At 46.2% G+C, this 15,417-nt stretch overlaps 1 protein-coding gene across 6 annotated transcripts in view; it reads left to right on the top strand.

Moving 5' to 3' along the window:
• The window catches only part of fermt2 (FERM domain containing kindlin 2), a 112,410-nt gene that overhangs the window by 75,122 nt on the left and 21,871 nt on the right, over positions 1-15,417 (top strand). For all 6 annotated transcript variants that reach the window (XM_029729886.1, XM_029729885.1, XM_029729888.1 and 3 more), the window contains 2 exons: positions 1,353-1,681; positions 11,095-11,202. In XM_029729886.1, coding sequence (XP_029585746.1) covers positions 1,353-1,681; positions 11,095-11,202 — 437 coding nt within the window. The remainder of the gene's footprint in view (positions 1-1,352; positions 1,682-11,094; positions 11,203-15,417) is intronic.

The following is a 15,417-nucleotide window of genomic DNA, read 5'->3' as shown; positions in this document are numbered from 1 at the left end:
GACCTACATATCAAAATAAAAATCCAAAGGCGCAACGAAGTAGCAAAATGAAGCGCTGCGATTGATTTATCAAATTATATTGATAATTAGAATTTTGACAGTCTTAAACCACACTGAGTATGGAAAAGAATTGCCAATTGCAACTGAGAATTCATTTTATTTTTGTCACAACAAGGAAATGAAATGGCAAACATGGGAAATGATTTGTCATTTTAAGCATTTACATTTGATTTTTAAATGTGTCAGTGTTATATTGGACAGTACCTTGGAAATTAAATATTAAACACACTGCTATTTCTTTTTCAAATTGTCAGGCATCGTGCATACTCAATCATAAAAATTATAATGCAATATATGACTTTTAATTAGAATTCTGTCACAAAATATGCATACCCATTTAGGAAAAGGAATTGCAAACATTATGTTGATTTGTCATTTGTCCGTTTAGAATTTAAGGCTGAATTAAGTCACTCATAGACTTGCATAGTGTGTGGGCTGTTACTATGGCCTAACATACTGGCCAAGGCCAGCCAACAGGACATTTCATGGTTTCAGATTGGTTATTTGTTTGTTTATCTGGCAATGGCTTAAATCCGAATAGAACTCAACATTTTGCATACATACACATCTCTCTCTACACATACTCCCCAACCATACATACACATACATACACTCCTCCTCCCTCCAAACACACATCCACCTTTTTCTCCAAAATGGAACACAAACAAAGCAGATTGACGCTAGCTTTTGGTACCATGCTGTCTCACTTTGGTGTACCACCCTCCACTGCCCCATCCCTATTCCCCTATCCCTCCCTATATGCTGCTGGTTGTGCTGTCTAGTTTGCCATGTGCACCTCCCAGGTTGTGGACCATGATCATGTGCAACATCTGCATGCTAAAGTGCATCATAATTCCCCAGCAGCAACAGCAGAGCATCAAGACCACCTATCAGATAGGTGGTGCTACCAGCCACATTGCTGTCAATTGCAGGCTGCAAATGTGTGTTGTGGAACAATGTTCACTTAAATTTTGGAGGCTCTTGTGCTTGGTACCAAATGTGTGTCTTGTAGATTGTTTTGCAGTGGACTGTATTGTGAGCATGTTTTTATCATGTTCAGTATTTTGCAGGTATGGTGATGTCTTCAAGGATCTCAGTCACACAGTTGGGATCCATTTCAATTCAGGAAGTTAATTGAAATCCCAGTCTAAAAATTGAAAAAATAAATCAATGAATCGTGCTTTTCAGTTCTTGAATTGGAATTTCAATTAATCTCCCAAACTGAAATGGAATTGAGCCCAACGTTTCTCAGTCTACCCCAGGGTACTAAACATGTGTTGTCTGGTTTGCAGGGAGCATCTACTCCAGTCCCGGCCTGTACAGTAAGACCATGACCCCCACTTATGACTCCAGAGACGGAAGCCCCCTATCCCCCACTACCGCCTGGTTTGGAGACAGCCCCCTGTCCGAGGGCAATCCCAGCATCCTCGCTGTCAGCCAGCCCATCTCCTCGCCCGATATCTTGGCCAAGCTCTACAAGCCCCAATCCCTCCTGGACAAGGCCAAGATCAACCAGGGCTGGATGGACTCATCCAGGTCTCTGATGGAGCAGGATGTCAAGGAGAATGAGGTGCTCCTCCTGCGGTTTAAATACCACAGCTTCTTCGACCTCAACCCCAAGGTACAGTATGTGGACGGTTCTTTCCATCAGATTAGTATTTATTAAAAACATATTTTTTTAATGTTTAGGGGGTAGATCAGCTTTAATATTGCAGATATATTGTGGCTTCTATCAACGTAATTGTCTGCATCATTTCCAATCCCCCATTCGGGAAATTATTCAGACCCCTTCCCTTTTTCCACATTTTGTTACGTTATAGCCTTATTCTAAAATGAATGAAAAACATGTTTTTCCTCATCAATCTACACACAATACCCCATAATGACAAAGCAAAAACAGGTTTTTAGTCCAACATATACCCTATACCTCAAAATTGAGCTCAAGTGCATACTGGTTCCATTGATCATCCTTCAGATGTTTCTACAACTTGACTGGAGTCCACCTGTGGTAAATTCATTTGATTGGACCTGATGATTTGGAAAGACACACACCTGTCTATATAAGGTCCCACAGTTAACAGTGCAAGTCAGAGCAAAAACCAAGCCATGTGGTCGAAGGAATTGTCAGCAGAGCTCAGAGAGCAGGATTGTGTGGCGGAACAGATCAGGGGAAGGGTACCAAAATACCAAAAAATGTCTGGAGTATTAAAAGTCCTCAAGAACACAGTGGCCCCATCATTCTTAAATGGAAGAAGTTTGGAACCACCAAGGCTCTTCCTAGAGCTGGCCGCCCGGCCAAACTGCGTAATCGGGAGAAGGGCCTTGGTCAGGGAGGTGACCGAGAACCCTATGATCACTCTGACAGAGCTCCAGAGTTCCTCTGTGGAGATGGGAGAACCTTCAGAAGAACCATCTCTGCAGCAAATCAAACTTTATTTGTCACATGTGCCGAATATAACAAGTGCAGAAGTTACCGTGAAATGCTTACTTACAAGCCCTTAACCAACAGTGTAGTTCAAGAAGAGTTAAGAAAATATTTACCAAATAAACTAAAGTAAAAAAAATTATACAAAGTAACACGATAAAATAACGATACAGAGGCTAAATACAGGGAGTTCCGGTACCGAGTCAGTGTGTGGGGTTACAGGTTAGTTAAGGTAATTTGTACATGTAGGTAGGGGTGAAGTGACTATGCATAGATATTAAACAGTGAGTAGCAGCAGTGTACAAAACAAATGGAGGGAGGGTCAATGTAAATAGGCCAGTGGCCATTTGATTAATTGTTCCTCAGTCTTATGGCTTGGGGATAGAATCTGTTAAGGAGCCTTTTCGTCCAAGACTTGGCGCTCCAGTACCGCTTGCCGTGCGGTAGCAGAGAAAACAGTCTATGACTTGGGTGACTGGAGTCTCTGATAATTTTATGGGCTTTCCTCTGACACTGCCTATTATATAGGTCCTGGATGGCAGGAAGCTTGGCCCCAGTGATGTACTGGGCCATACACACTCTGTAGCGCCTTATGGTCAGATGCCGAGCAGTTACATTTTACATTTTTACATTTTAGTCATTTAGCAGCTGCTCTTATCCAGAGCGACTTACAGTACATTTCATACAATTTAACTTTTTTTTTTTGTACTGGCCCCCTGTGGGAATCGAACCCACAACCCTGGCGTTGCACACACCATGCTGGCGTTGCAAACACCATGCTCTACCAACTGAGCCATTCCAGGCGGTGATGCAACCGGTCAGGATGCTCTCGATGGTGCAGTAGAACTTTTTGAGGATCTGGCTGCCCATGCCAAGTCTTTTCTGTCTCCTGAGGGAGAAAAGGTTTTGTCATGCCCTCTTCACGACTGTTTTGATGTGTTTGGACCATGATAGTACATTGGTGATGTGGACACCAAGGAACTTGACACTCTCGACCCGCTTCACTACAGCCCTGTCGATCTTAATGGGGGGCCTGTTCGGGCTGCCTTTTCCTGTAGTCCACGATCAGCTCCTTGGTCTTGCTCACACTGAGGGAGAGGTTGTTGTCCTGGCACCACACTGCCAGGTCTCTGACCACCTCCCTATAGACTGTCTCATAGTTGTCGGTGATCAGGCCTACCACTGTTGTGTCGTCAGCAAACTTAATGATGGTGTTGGAGTCACGTTTGGCAACGCAGTTATGGGTGAACAGGGAGTACAGTAAGAGACTAAGTACACACCCCTGAGGAGCCCCAGTGTTCGGTATCAGGATGGCAGACATGTTGTTGTCTACCCTTACCACCTGGGTGCGGCCCATCAGGAAGTCCAGGATCCAGTTGCAGAGGGAGGCGTTTAGTCCTAGTGCCCACAATGCTCATCACTATGCTAAGGACCCTATGGTGTTGAACGCTGAGCTGTAGTCAATGAACAGCCTTCTCACATAGGTGTTCCTTTTGTCCAGGTGGGAAGGGCAGTGTGGAGTGCGATCTGAATCTGTTGGGGCGGTATGCGAATTGGAGTGGGACAAGGGTATCCGGGAGGATGCTGTTTATGTGAGCCATGACCAGCCTTTCAAAGCACTTCATGGCTACCGACGTGAGTCCTACGGGGTGGTAGTCATTTAGGCAGGTTACCTTCGCTTCCTTGGGCACAGCGACTATGGTGGTCTGCTTGTCACATGTAGGTATTACAGACTCTGTCAGGGAGAGGTTGAAAATGACAGTGAAGACGCGTGCCAATTGGTCCGCGCATACTTTGAGTACATTTACATTTACATTTAAGTCATTTAGCAGACGCTCTTATCCAGAGCGACTTACAAATTGGTGCATTCACCTATAATATCCAGTAGAACAACCGCTTTACAATAGTGCATCTAAATCTTTTAAAGGGGGGGGGGGTTAGAAGGATTACTTTATTCTATCCCAGGTATTCCTTAAAGAGGTGGGGTTTCAGGTGTCTCCGGAAGGTGGTGATTGACTCCGCTGTCTTGGCATCGTGAGGGAGCTTGTTCCACCATTGGGGTGCCAGAGCGGCGAACAGTTTTGACTGGGCTGAGCGGGAACTGTGCTTCCTCAGAGGTAGGGAGGCGAGCAGGCCAGAGGTGGATGAACGCAGTGCCCTTGTTTGGGTGTAGGGCCTGATCAGAGCCTGAAGGTACGGAGGTGCCGTTCCCCTCACAGCTCCGTAGGCAAGCACCATGGTCTTGTAGCGGATGCGAGCTTCAACTGGAAGCCAGTGGAGAGAGCGGAGGAGCGGGGTGACGTGAGAGAACTTGGGAAGGTTGAACACCAGACGAGCTGCGGCGTTCTGGATGAGTTGTAGGGGTTTGATGGCACAGGCAGGGAGCCCAGCCAACAGTGAGTTGCAGTAATCCAGACGGGAGATGACAAGTGCCTGGATTAGGACCTGCGCCGCTTCCTGTGTGAGGCAGGGTCGTACTCTGCGAATGTTGTAGAGCATGAACCTACAGGATCGGGTCACCGCCTTGATGTTAGTGGAGAACGACAGGGTGTTGTCCAGGATCACGCCAAGGTTCTTAGCACTCTGGGAGGAGGACACAAGGGAGTTGTCAACCGTGATGGCGAGATCATGGAACGGGCAGTCCTTCCCCGGGAGGAAGAGCAGCTCCGTCTTGCCGAGGTTCAGCTTGAGGTGGTGATCCGTCATCCACACTGATATGTCTGCCAGACATGCAGAGATGCGATTCGCCACCTGGTCGTCAGAAGGGGGAAAGGAGAAGATTAATTGTGTGTCGTCTGCATAGCAATGATAGGAGAGACCGTGTGAGGATATGACAGAGCCAAGTGACTTGGTGTATAGCGAGAATAGGAGAGGGCCTAGAACAGAGCCCTGGGGGACACCAGTGGTGAGAGCACGTGGTGCGGAGACAGATTCTCGCCACGCCACCTGGTAGGAGCGACCTGTCAGGTAGGACGCAATCCAAGCGTGGGCCGCGCCGGAGATGCCCAGCTCGGAGAGGGTGGAGAGGAGGATCTGATGGTTCACAGTATCAAAGGCAGCAGATAGGTCTAGAAGGATGAGAGCAGAGGAGAGAGAGTTAGCTTTAGCAGTGCGGAGAGCCTCCGTGACACAGAGAAGAGCAGTCTCAGTTGAATGCCCAGTCTTGAAACCTGACTGATTAGGATTAAGAAGGTTGTTCTGAGAGAGATAGCAGGAGAGCTGGCCAAGGACGGCACGTTCAAGAGTTTTGGAGAGAAAAGAAAGAAGGGATACTGGTCTGTAGTTGTTGACATCGGAGGGATCGAGTGTAGGTTTTTTTCAGAAGGGGTGCAACTCTCGCTCTCTTGAAGACGGAAGGGACGTAGCCAGCGGTCAAGGATGAGTTGATGAGCGAGGTGAGGTAGGGGAGAAGGTCTCCGGAAATGGTCTGGAGAAGAGAGGAGGGGATAGGGTCAAGTGGGCAGGTTGTTGGGCGGCCGGCCGTCACAAGACGCGAGATTTCATCTGGAGAGAGAGGGGAGAAAGAGGTCAAAGCACAGGGTAGGGCAGTGTGAGCAGGACCAGCGGTGTCGCTTGACTTAGCAAACGAGGATCGGATGTCGTCAACCTTCTTTTCAAAATGGTTGACGAAGTCATCCGCAGTGAGGGAGGAGGGGGGGGGGGTGGGGGGGGGGAGGGGGAGGAGGATTCAGGAGGGAGGAGAAGGTAGCAAAAAGCTTCCTAGGGTTAGAGGCAGATGCTTGGAATTTAGAGTGGTAGAAAGTGGCTTTAGCAGCAGAGACAGAAGAGGGAAATGTAGAGAGGAGGGAGTGAAAGGATGCGAGGTCCGCAGGGAGGCGAGTTTTCCTCCATTTCCGCTCGGCTGCCCGGAGCCCTGTTCTGTGAGCTCGCAGTGAGTCGTCGAGCCACGGAGCAGGAGGGGAGGACCGAGCCGGCCTGGAGGATAGGGGACAGAGAAAATCAAAGGATGCAGAGAGGGAGGAGAGGAGGGTTGAGGAGGCAAAATCAGGAGATAGGTTGGAGAAGGTTTGAGCAGAGGGAAGAGATGATAGGATGGAAGAGGAGAGAGTAGCAGGAGAGAGAGAGCGTAGGTTGGGACGGCGCAATACCATCCGAGTAGGGGCAGAGTGAGAAGTTTTTGATGAGAGCGAGAGGGAAAAGGATACAAGGTAGTGGTCGGAGACTTGGAGAGGAGTTGCAATGAGATTAGTGGAAGAACAGCATCTAGTAAAGATGAGGTCAAGCGTATTGCCTGCCTTGTGAGTAGGGGGGGAAGGTGAGAGGGTGAGGTCAAAAGAGGAGAGGAGTGGAAAGAAGGAGGCAGAGAGGAATGAGTCGAAGGTAGACGTGGGGAGGTTAAAGTCACCCAGAACTGTGAGAGGTGAGCCATCCTCAGGGAAGGAACTTATCAAGGCGTCAAGCTCATTGATGAACTCTCCAAGGGAACCTGGAGGGCGATAAATGATGAGGATGTTAAGCTTGAAAGGGCTGGTAACTGTGACAGCATGGAATTCAAATGAGGAGATAGACAGATGGGTCAGGGGAGAAAGAGAGAATGTCCACTTGGGAGAGATGAGGATTCCAGTGCCACCACCCCGCTGGCTCGATGCTCTAGGGGTATGCGAGAACACGTGGGCAGACGAGGAGAGAGCAGTAGGAGTAGCAGTGTTATCTGTGGTGATCCATGTTTCCGTCAGCGCCAGGAAGTCTAGGGACTGGAGGGTAGCATAGGCTGAGATGAACTCAGCCTTGTTGGCCGCAGACCGGCAGTTCCAGAGGCTGCCGGAGACCTGGAACTCCACGTGGGTCGTGCGCGCTGGGACCACCAGGTTAGAGTGGCAGCGGCCACGCGGTGTGAAGCGTTTGTATGGCCTGTGCAGAGGGGAGAGAACAGGGATAGACAGACACATAGTTGACAAGCTACAGAAGAGGCTACGCTAATGCAAAGGAGATTGGAATGACAAGTGGACTACACGTCTCGAATGTTCAGAAAGTTAAGCTTACGTTGCGAAAAATCTTATTGACTAAAATGACGAAAAATGATACAGTACTGCTGGCTGGTGAAGTAGGCTAGCTAGCAGTGGCTGCGTTGTTGCCTTTGTTTGACCGTGTAGCTGGCTAGGTGTAGCTGGCTAGGTGACCTCGATAGTTTCAGTACTACACCTTGTCATGATACAAAAGCAACTTTGTAGCTAGCTAACATAACACTAATCAAGACGTTCCTTTGTAATGTATTTAGTTTCTACAGTGTTACTAGTTGGCTGGGTTTGGAAAAATGGCGTCGCGGGGGACGGCAAGCTGGCTAGCTAACCTCGGTAATTACTAAACTACACAATTATCAAGCTATGACAAAGACAACTATGTAGCTAGCTAGCCAACACTGCACTAGTCAAATCGTTCCGTTGTAAAGTATTGGTATCTACAGCGCTGCTAGTCGGTAACGGTTGGCTAGCTGTTGGCTAGCTAGCTAGCAGTGGGTTAATGATGACTAGGTGTGTTGACTACGTCTGGCGTCGCGGCTGGCTAGTTACTAATAATTACTCTAAACTACACAATTATCTTAGATGCAAAGACAACTATGTAGCTGGCTCACTAACACTACACTAATCAAGTCGTTCCGTTGTAAAGTATTAGTGTCTAGAGCGCAGCTTGTCGGTAACGGTTGGCTAGCTAGCTAGCTAGCAGTGGGTTAATGAAGACTAGGTGTGTTGACTAAGTCTGGCGTCGCGGCTGGCTAGTTACTAATAATTACTCTAAACTACACAATTATCTTAGATGCAAAGACAACTATGTAGCTGGCTCACTAACGCTACACTAGTCAAGTCGTTCCGTTGTAATGTAATAGATTCTACAGTGCTGCTAGTCGGTGGAAGTTGGCTGGTTGGCTAGCTAGCAGTGTTGACTAGCTAGCTAGCAGTGATGACTACGTTAGGAGGACGAAGATAGCTAACTTCGATAATTACTCTAAGCTACACGATTATCTTTGATACAAAGACGGCTATGTAGCTAGCTAAGAAAGAATTGCTCGGATCAAACAAATCAAACCGTTGTAATGTAGTGAAGTGTAATATTACCTGTGGAGTGAAGCGTAGTGCGACTGCTCACTCCAAACACGTCCTGGTAATCAGTCTGGCCCCGCGGCTTTGTGAATGTTGACCTGTTTAAAGGTCTTGCTCACATCGGCTACCGAGAGCGTTATCACACAGTCATCCAGAACAGCTGGTGCTCTTGTGCATGCTTCAGTCTTACTTGCCTCGAGACAAGTATAAAAGGCATTTCGTTCGTCTGGTAGGCTCACGTCACTGGGCAGCTCGCATCTGCGTTTCCCTTTGTAGTCCGTAATAGTTTTCAAGCCCTGCCACATCCGACGAGCGTCAGAGCTGGTGTAGTAGGATTCAATCTTAATCCTGTATTGATGCTTTGCTTGTTTGATGGTTCATCTGAGGCCATAGCGAGATTTCTTATAAGTGTCCGGATTAGTGTCCCGCTCCTTGAAAGCACTCCACAAATCAGGTCTTTATGGTAAAGTAGCCAGACGGAAGCCACTCCTCAGTAAAATGCACATGACAGCCCGCTTGGAGTTTGTTAAAAGGTACCTAAAGACTCTCGGAGCATGAGAAACAAGATTCTGTGATCTGATGAAACCAAGATTGAAATCTTTGGCCTGAATGCCAAGCGTCACGTCTGGGGGAAACATGGCACCATCCCTACGGTGAAGCATGGTGGAGGTAGCATCATGCTGTGAGGATGTTTTTCAGCGGCAGGGACTGGGAGACTAGTCAAGATCGAGGGAAAGATGAATGGAGCAAAGTACAGCGCGATCCTTGATGAAAACCTGCTCCAGAGCACTCAGGACCTCAGACTGGGTTGACGGTTCTCCTTCCAACAGGCCAATGACCCTAAGCACACAGCCAAGACAATGCAGGAGTGGCTTCGGGACAAGTCTGAATGTCCCCGAGTGGCCCACCCAGAGCCCGGACTTGAACCCGATCGAACATCTCTGGAGAGACCTGAAAATAGCTGTGCAGCGACGCTCCCCATTTAACCTCGCAGAGCTTGAGAGGATCTGCAGAGAAGAATGGAAGAAACTCCCCAAATACAGGTGTGCCAAGATTGTAGCTTCTTACCCAAGAAGACTCAAGGCTGTAATCGCTGCCAAAGGTGTTTCAACAAAGTACTGATTAAAGGGTCTGAGTACTTATGTAAATGTGATATTTCATATAAAAAATTGCACACTTCTAAAAATCTGTTTTTGTTTTCTTATTATGGGGTATTGTGTGTGTAGATGGATGAGAGGGGAAGCGATTTAAATCAATTTTAGAATAAGGCTATGGGGTTTGAATACTTAACGAATTCACTGTAAAAATAAATAAATAAAAATATGACCGGTCGTTAGGTGTAGGCAGGGCCAAAAGTAAATAATTAATCAGGGTGGTTTTTCCACAAATAGACAGGTGTTGTCCTTTCCGTGGTAGCCAATTGGCTAACATTCTATTAAAAAGTATTGTAATGAGAATTTATTTATTTTGGGATATTTATACCAAGTATGCCCACTTCATCGTCGGACCATTTTATTGGTAAACTACACGGTAATGTCAAAGTTGTATTTTTTTTGTTGTTGATACAATATGTAATATGGTGCACTTATGTTCATTTTGTTTTAAACCAGAGAGGTTTGAAAATGATCTAGATCCTCTGAGGCTGTGTAGGGATCCAAATTGCGGATTTAAAATAGAAAATTAATTGTCAGCGTACAATGACACCTTTGTTTTTAAGCCCTGCTTTCTAGTCCCTTGATATTATTGTTGGATCTGATTTTAATAGCTAACATTTCGATAGCCATAATAACTTGATAAGCCGATGGCGGACAGCCTTGTTTTACTCCTCTTGACAATTTAATACTTTCTGAGAAGTAGCCATTATTTACTATTTTACACTTGGGCTTACTATACATAACTTTAAACCATTGCATAAGAGATTCTCCAAAATTAAAATAGTCCTGGCATTTATATATAAATTCCAGTCATACTTCATCAAAGCCTTTTCAAAGTCAGCTATGAATACCAGGCCTGGTTTCCCAGATTTTTCATAGTGTTCTATTGTTTCCAGTACTTGTCGTATATTATCGCCAATGTACTGTCCATGTAAAAAAAATAAAAAAAAAGTCTTATAGATGAGTAATATCGGACAATACCTTTTTAATTCTATGCGCCATGCATTTTGCTAGGATTTTGGCATCACAACACTGAAGTGTAAGGTGTGTCCAGTTTTTTTTTAGGTTGACTGGATCTTTATATTTACCATCTGGGTCCTGTTTCAGTAATAGAGAAATCATAGCTTCTTGCTGAGTATCTGATAGTCTACAATTGTTTTATAGGAGTGGTTAAAACATGTTAATGCCACATTCAAACATGCACACACACAACTCCCCACCAGCCTAAAGCATCTGCAGCTGACAGATTTTGGGGGGTGTGGAGAGGAGGAAGTACCCCTCTGGGCTGTCCTGTTTTTTCAGCTGGACTGTCTCGGAGTGCTGTGTGTGTGGATCTGTGCTTGTGCAGAGACAGGCTTGGTGCCAGGGCTAACAGTATTTGTTCTCCCCCCTGCAGTATGATGCCATCCGGGTGAACCAGCTCTATGAGCAGGCCAAGTGGGCCATCCTGCTGGAGGAAATAGAGTGCACTGAGGAGGAGATGATGATGTTTGCTGCCCTGCAGGTGAGACCTGTGTAATGTATGTGTCAGTTTGTGTGTTTGTGTGTGTGTTAGGGATCATGTTAATTGGCGTGATTGAGGAGTGCAGTAGTTATCTTCTCTATGGGCTCACTGCCTGATGAACAGAACACAGAAGAACAGCAAATTATTTGAATGGGCGTGTTGTCCAGTGTTGACACTCTGACGTGGTGGGTGACTGGTCTGCTTCAAATGAAATCAAATTTTATTGGTCACATACACATGGTTAGCAGATGTTAATGCGAGTGTAGCGCAATGCTTGTGCTTCTAGTTCCGACAGTGCAGTAATATCTAACAAGTAATCTAACAATTCCACAACAACTACCTAATACACACAAATCTAATTAAAGGGATGGAATATGTACATATAAATATATGGATGAGCAATGACCGAGCGGCATAGGCAAGATGCAATAGATGGTATAGAATACAGTATATACATATGAGATGAGTAATGCAAGATATGTAAACATTATTAAATTGACTAGTTATCCATTTATTAAAGTGGCCAATGATTTTGAGTCTGTTTTTAACAGTCTGATGGCCTGTAGGTGTCCAGGAGGGCAGGTAGTTTGCCCCCGGTGATGCGTTGTGCCGACTGCACCACCCTCTTGAGAGCCTTGCAGTTGTGGGCGGTGCAGTTCCCGTACCAGCCCGACAGGATGCTCTCAATTGTGCATCTGTAAAAGTTTGAGGGTTTTAGGTGACAAGCCAAATTTCTTCAGCCTCTTGAGGTTGAAGAGGCGCTATTGCGCCTTCTTCACCACACTGTCTGTGTGGGTGGACCATTTCAGTTTGTCTGTGATGTGTACACCGAGGAACTTAAAACTTTCCACCTTTGCAGCAGTACACAGAAACACGGTCCCCTTTAACTGTATGCAAGGCTGTATGCTTGCACGGAGCAACTGCAATTAAACCGAATGATCCTGTCTGTGACGCCTTGGTTCTAGAAACAACCCATTCCAGACTCCTGCCATTGAAGATGGTTAGACTAGACATGTCACTGACACTTTAGACTTGTTCAAGTGCTGTTCAACCCCGTAGTTAACTCCTGTGGACCTATTGATTATGTCACTGCTTCTTTTATACCAGTTGTGTACTATAAGAGGAATAGTGAAGAGCGGGAAGGACAGTGAAGATATGATTTTGGGGGTGGTGTGGGGATCCGAGTCCCTTGGTTGCTGCCTGAGCCTAGGGCGGCCCTGCTATTTCCGATCCTCGTAAAGCCTGAGTGACAGGACATGGGGACGCCAGTGAGTCCTCACCCCAAAGGGTAATTATAGAGTAGCCATGGCTACCGGACTCACCCCACCGGAGGGATCACTCACTCCAACCCAACCTGTAATCTCCTACACATTCTTCAATATCCCCAATTACACTGAAAGGTGATACTGTGCTAGGGTCTTCAACAGGAGCCGAGGTGTTTATTAATACACCATTGGTTGTCGGTTTAGGGGTTCATCCCCCCTGAAGAGATGCTCAAGATGCTAATCTGTGTGTTTGGAATAGCAGCTAGCATGGCGCTACCTGTCTGTTAGCGCCACTATCTATCGTTATCTCTTGCTAATTTAAAGGTAGCTGTGACAGTCATGGCTAAGGTGTCACTGATGAGATCAGGCAGGAAGAGAAGGGGTGGCTTTATTACAGTAAGAGTTGAATGGTCTCAGGCAGCTCCCTGGACACAATCACCTGGATATGTCCGTGTGGCTAAGTATAGCGATTAGCCTGCCATGTCCAGCACAGTAAACACGACTGTATTTGGGGGATAAATGCCCAGGGCATGCCTGCCAGTCAGCCCACTACCCCCAACTCCAACCCTACACATGCAAAACACATGCGCTAGAAATACACATGTACGCACCAGAAACACCCATCCCCCCTCCCCAGTGTCAGTAGAACGTGGGCGTCAGAGGTGGAGACATGAAGGGAGAAGCCTTTGTCCTACATTCTGAAACACTAGCTGGCTATGGCCGCAGAAGCGCAGTGTGTCCTGAAATATGCCTCTCTTTTCCTCTCCCTCCCTCTACCCCTGTCACACCCCCACACTGTCTATCTAACTCACTATCTCCCTCTAGGCAGCTGTTCATTCATATCGAGGGGGAGTAGGAGGTGGGGGAGTTGACAGTATAAATACAGTTTGTCAACAAGTTGTATTTAGTGTTGTTGAGTCATAGGCTTCGTGCCACTGGGGGGGGGGGTAGACCAGACCAGAACTGAGACTGGCTCTATGTTGGTCCAGAGGATGGTGTGAATGAATGACCAGGCAAGGCCAGAGACTCGTCCAAATATAACAAACAGGATTCTGACCAGACTAGATGGTATTTCCATTGTGAATCAATGCAGAAATGCTGCACATGATGTCCCAAGTCTGCACTACTCACATGTGCTCCTAGTAAAGACACATTTACAGTCACTTATTTCACCTACTAAATAATACCCCCCCCCTCCCAAAAAAACACTCTGTGTCACAGACATGGTTTCTACACACTGGACGCATACTGTCCATTGTCTATGAATGCTTTACTCACTTCAAAGAATTCAAAATAATTATTGTTAACAGTTAGTGCTTCATGGTACTCACTTCTACAAAACCCAAAGAAACTCAAAAGTAGACAACCATCGTGTTTTTACCACTTTTCCACTTCATATGCTAAGAGATGAGGCAATCACTACAAATGTACAGTCGTGGCCAAAAGTTTTGAGAATGACACATATTAATTTCCACAAAGTTTGCTGCTTCAGTGTCTTTAGATATTTTTCTCAGATGTTACTATGGAATACTGAAGTATAATTATAAGCATTTCATAAGTGTCAAAGGCTTTTATTGACAATTACATGAAGTTGATGCAAAGAGTCAATATTTGCAGTGTTGACCCTTCTTTTTCAACACCTCTGCAATCTGCCCTGGCATGCTGTCAATTAACTTCTGGGCCACATCCTGACTGATGGCAGCCCATTCTTGCATAATCAATGCTTGGAGTTTGTCAGAATTTGTGGGTATTTGTTTGTCCACCTGCCTCTTGAGGATTGACCACAAGTTCTCAATGGGATTAAGGTCTGGGGAGTTTCCTGGCCATGGACCCAAAATATTGATGTTTTGTTCCCCGAGCCACTTAGTTATTACTTTTGCCTTATGGCAAGGTGTTCCATCATGCTATAAAAGGCATTGTTCGTCACCAAACTGTTCCTGGATGGTTGGGAGAAGTTGCTCTCGGAGGATGTGTTGGTACCATTCTTTATTCATGGCTGTGTTCTTACGCAAAATTGTGAGTGAGCCCACTCCCTTGGCTGAGAAGCAACCCCACACATGAATGGTCTCAGGATGCTTTACTGTTAGCATGACACAGGACTGATGGAAGCGCTCACCTTGTCTTCCCCGGACAAGCTTTTTTCCGGATACCCCAAACAATCGGAAAGGGGATTCATCAGAGAAAATGACTTTACCCCAGTCCTCAGCAGTCCAATCCCTGTACCTTTTGCAGAATATCAGTCTGTCCCTGATGTTTTTCCTGGAGAGAAGTGGCTTCTTTGCTGCCCTTCTTGACACCAGGCCATCCTCCAAAAGTCTTCGCCTCACTGTGCATGCAAATGCACTCACACCTGCCTGCTGCCATTCCTGAGCAAGCTCTGTACTGGTGGTGCCCCGGTTCCGCAGCTGAATCTACTTTAGGAGATGGTCCTGGCGCTTGCTGGACTTTCTTGGGCGCCATGAAGCCTTCTTCACAACAATTGAACCGCTCTCCTTGAAGTTCTTGATGATCCGATAAATGGTTGATTTACAATCTTGCAATATCCTTGCCTGTGAAGCCCTTTTTGTGCAAAGCAATGATGACGGCACGTGTTTCCTTGCAGGTAACCATGGTTAACAGAGGAAGAACAATGATTCCAAGCACCACCCTCCTTTTGAAGCTTCCAGTCTGTTATTCGAACTCAGTCAGCATGACAGAGTGATCTCCAGCCTTGTCCTCATCAACACTCACACCTGTGTTAATGAGAGAATCACTGACAGGATGTCAGCTGGTCCTTTTGTGGCAGGGCTGAAATGCAGTAGAAATGTTTTTGGGGGATTCAGTTCATTTGCATGGCAAAGAGGGACTTGGCAATTCATCTGATCACTCTTCATAACATTCTGGAGTATATGCAAATTGCCATCATACAAACTGAGGCAGCAGACTTTTGTGAAAATTAATATCTGTGTCA

Source organism: Salmo trutta, chromosome 33 (assembly GCF_901001165.1).
Source record: "Salmo trutta chromosome 33, fSalTru1.1, whole genome shotgun sequence".
In the NCBI taxonomy this organism is placed as follows: Eukaryota; Metazoa; Chordata; class Actinopteri; order Salmoniformes; family Salmonidae; genus Salmo; species Salmo trutta.
The sequence above is the reverse complement of the archived record's forward strand: the minus strand, read 5'-3'. Positions and strand labels throughout refer to the sequence as shown.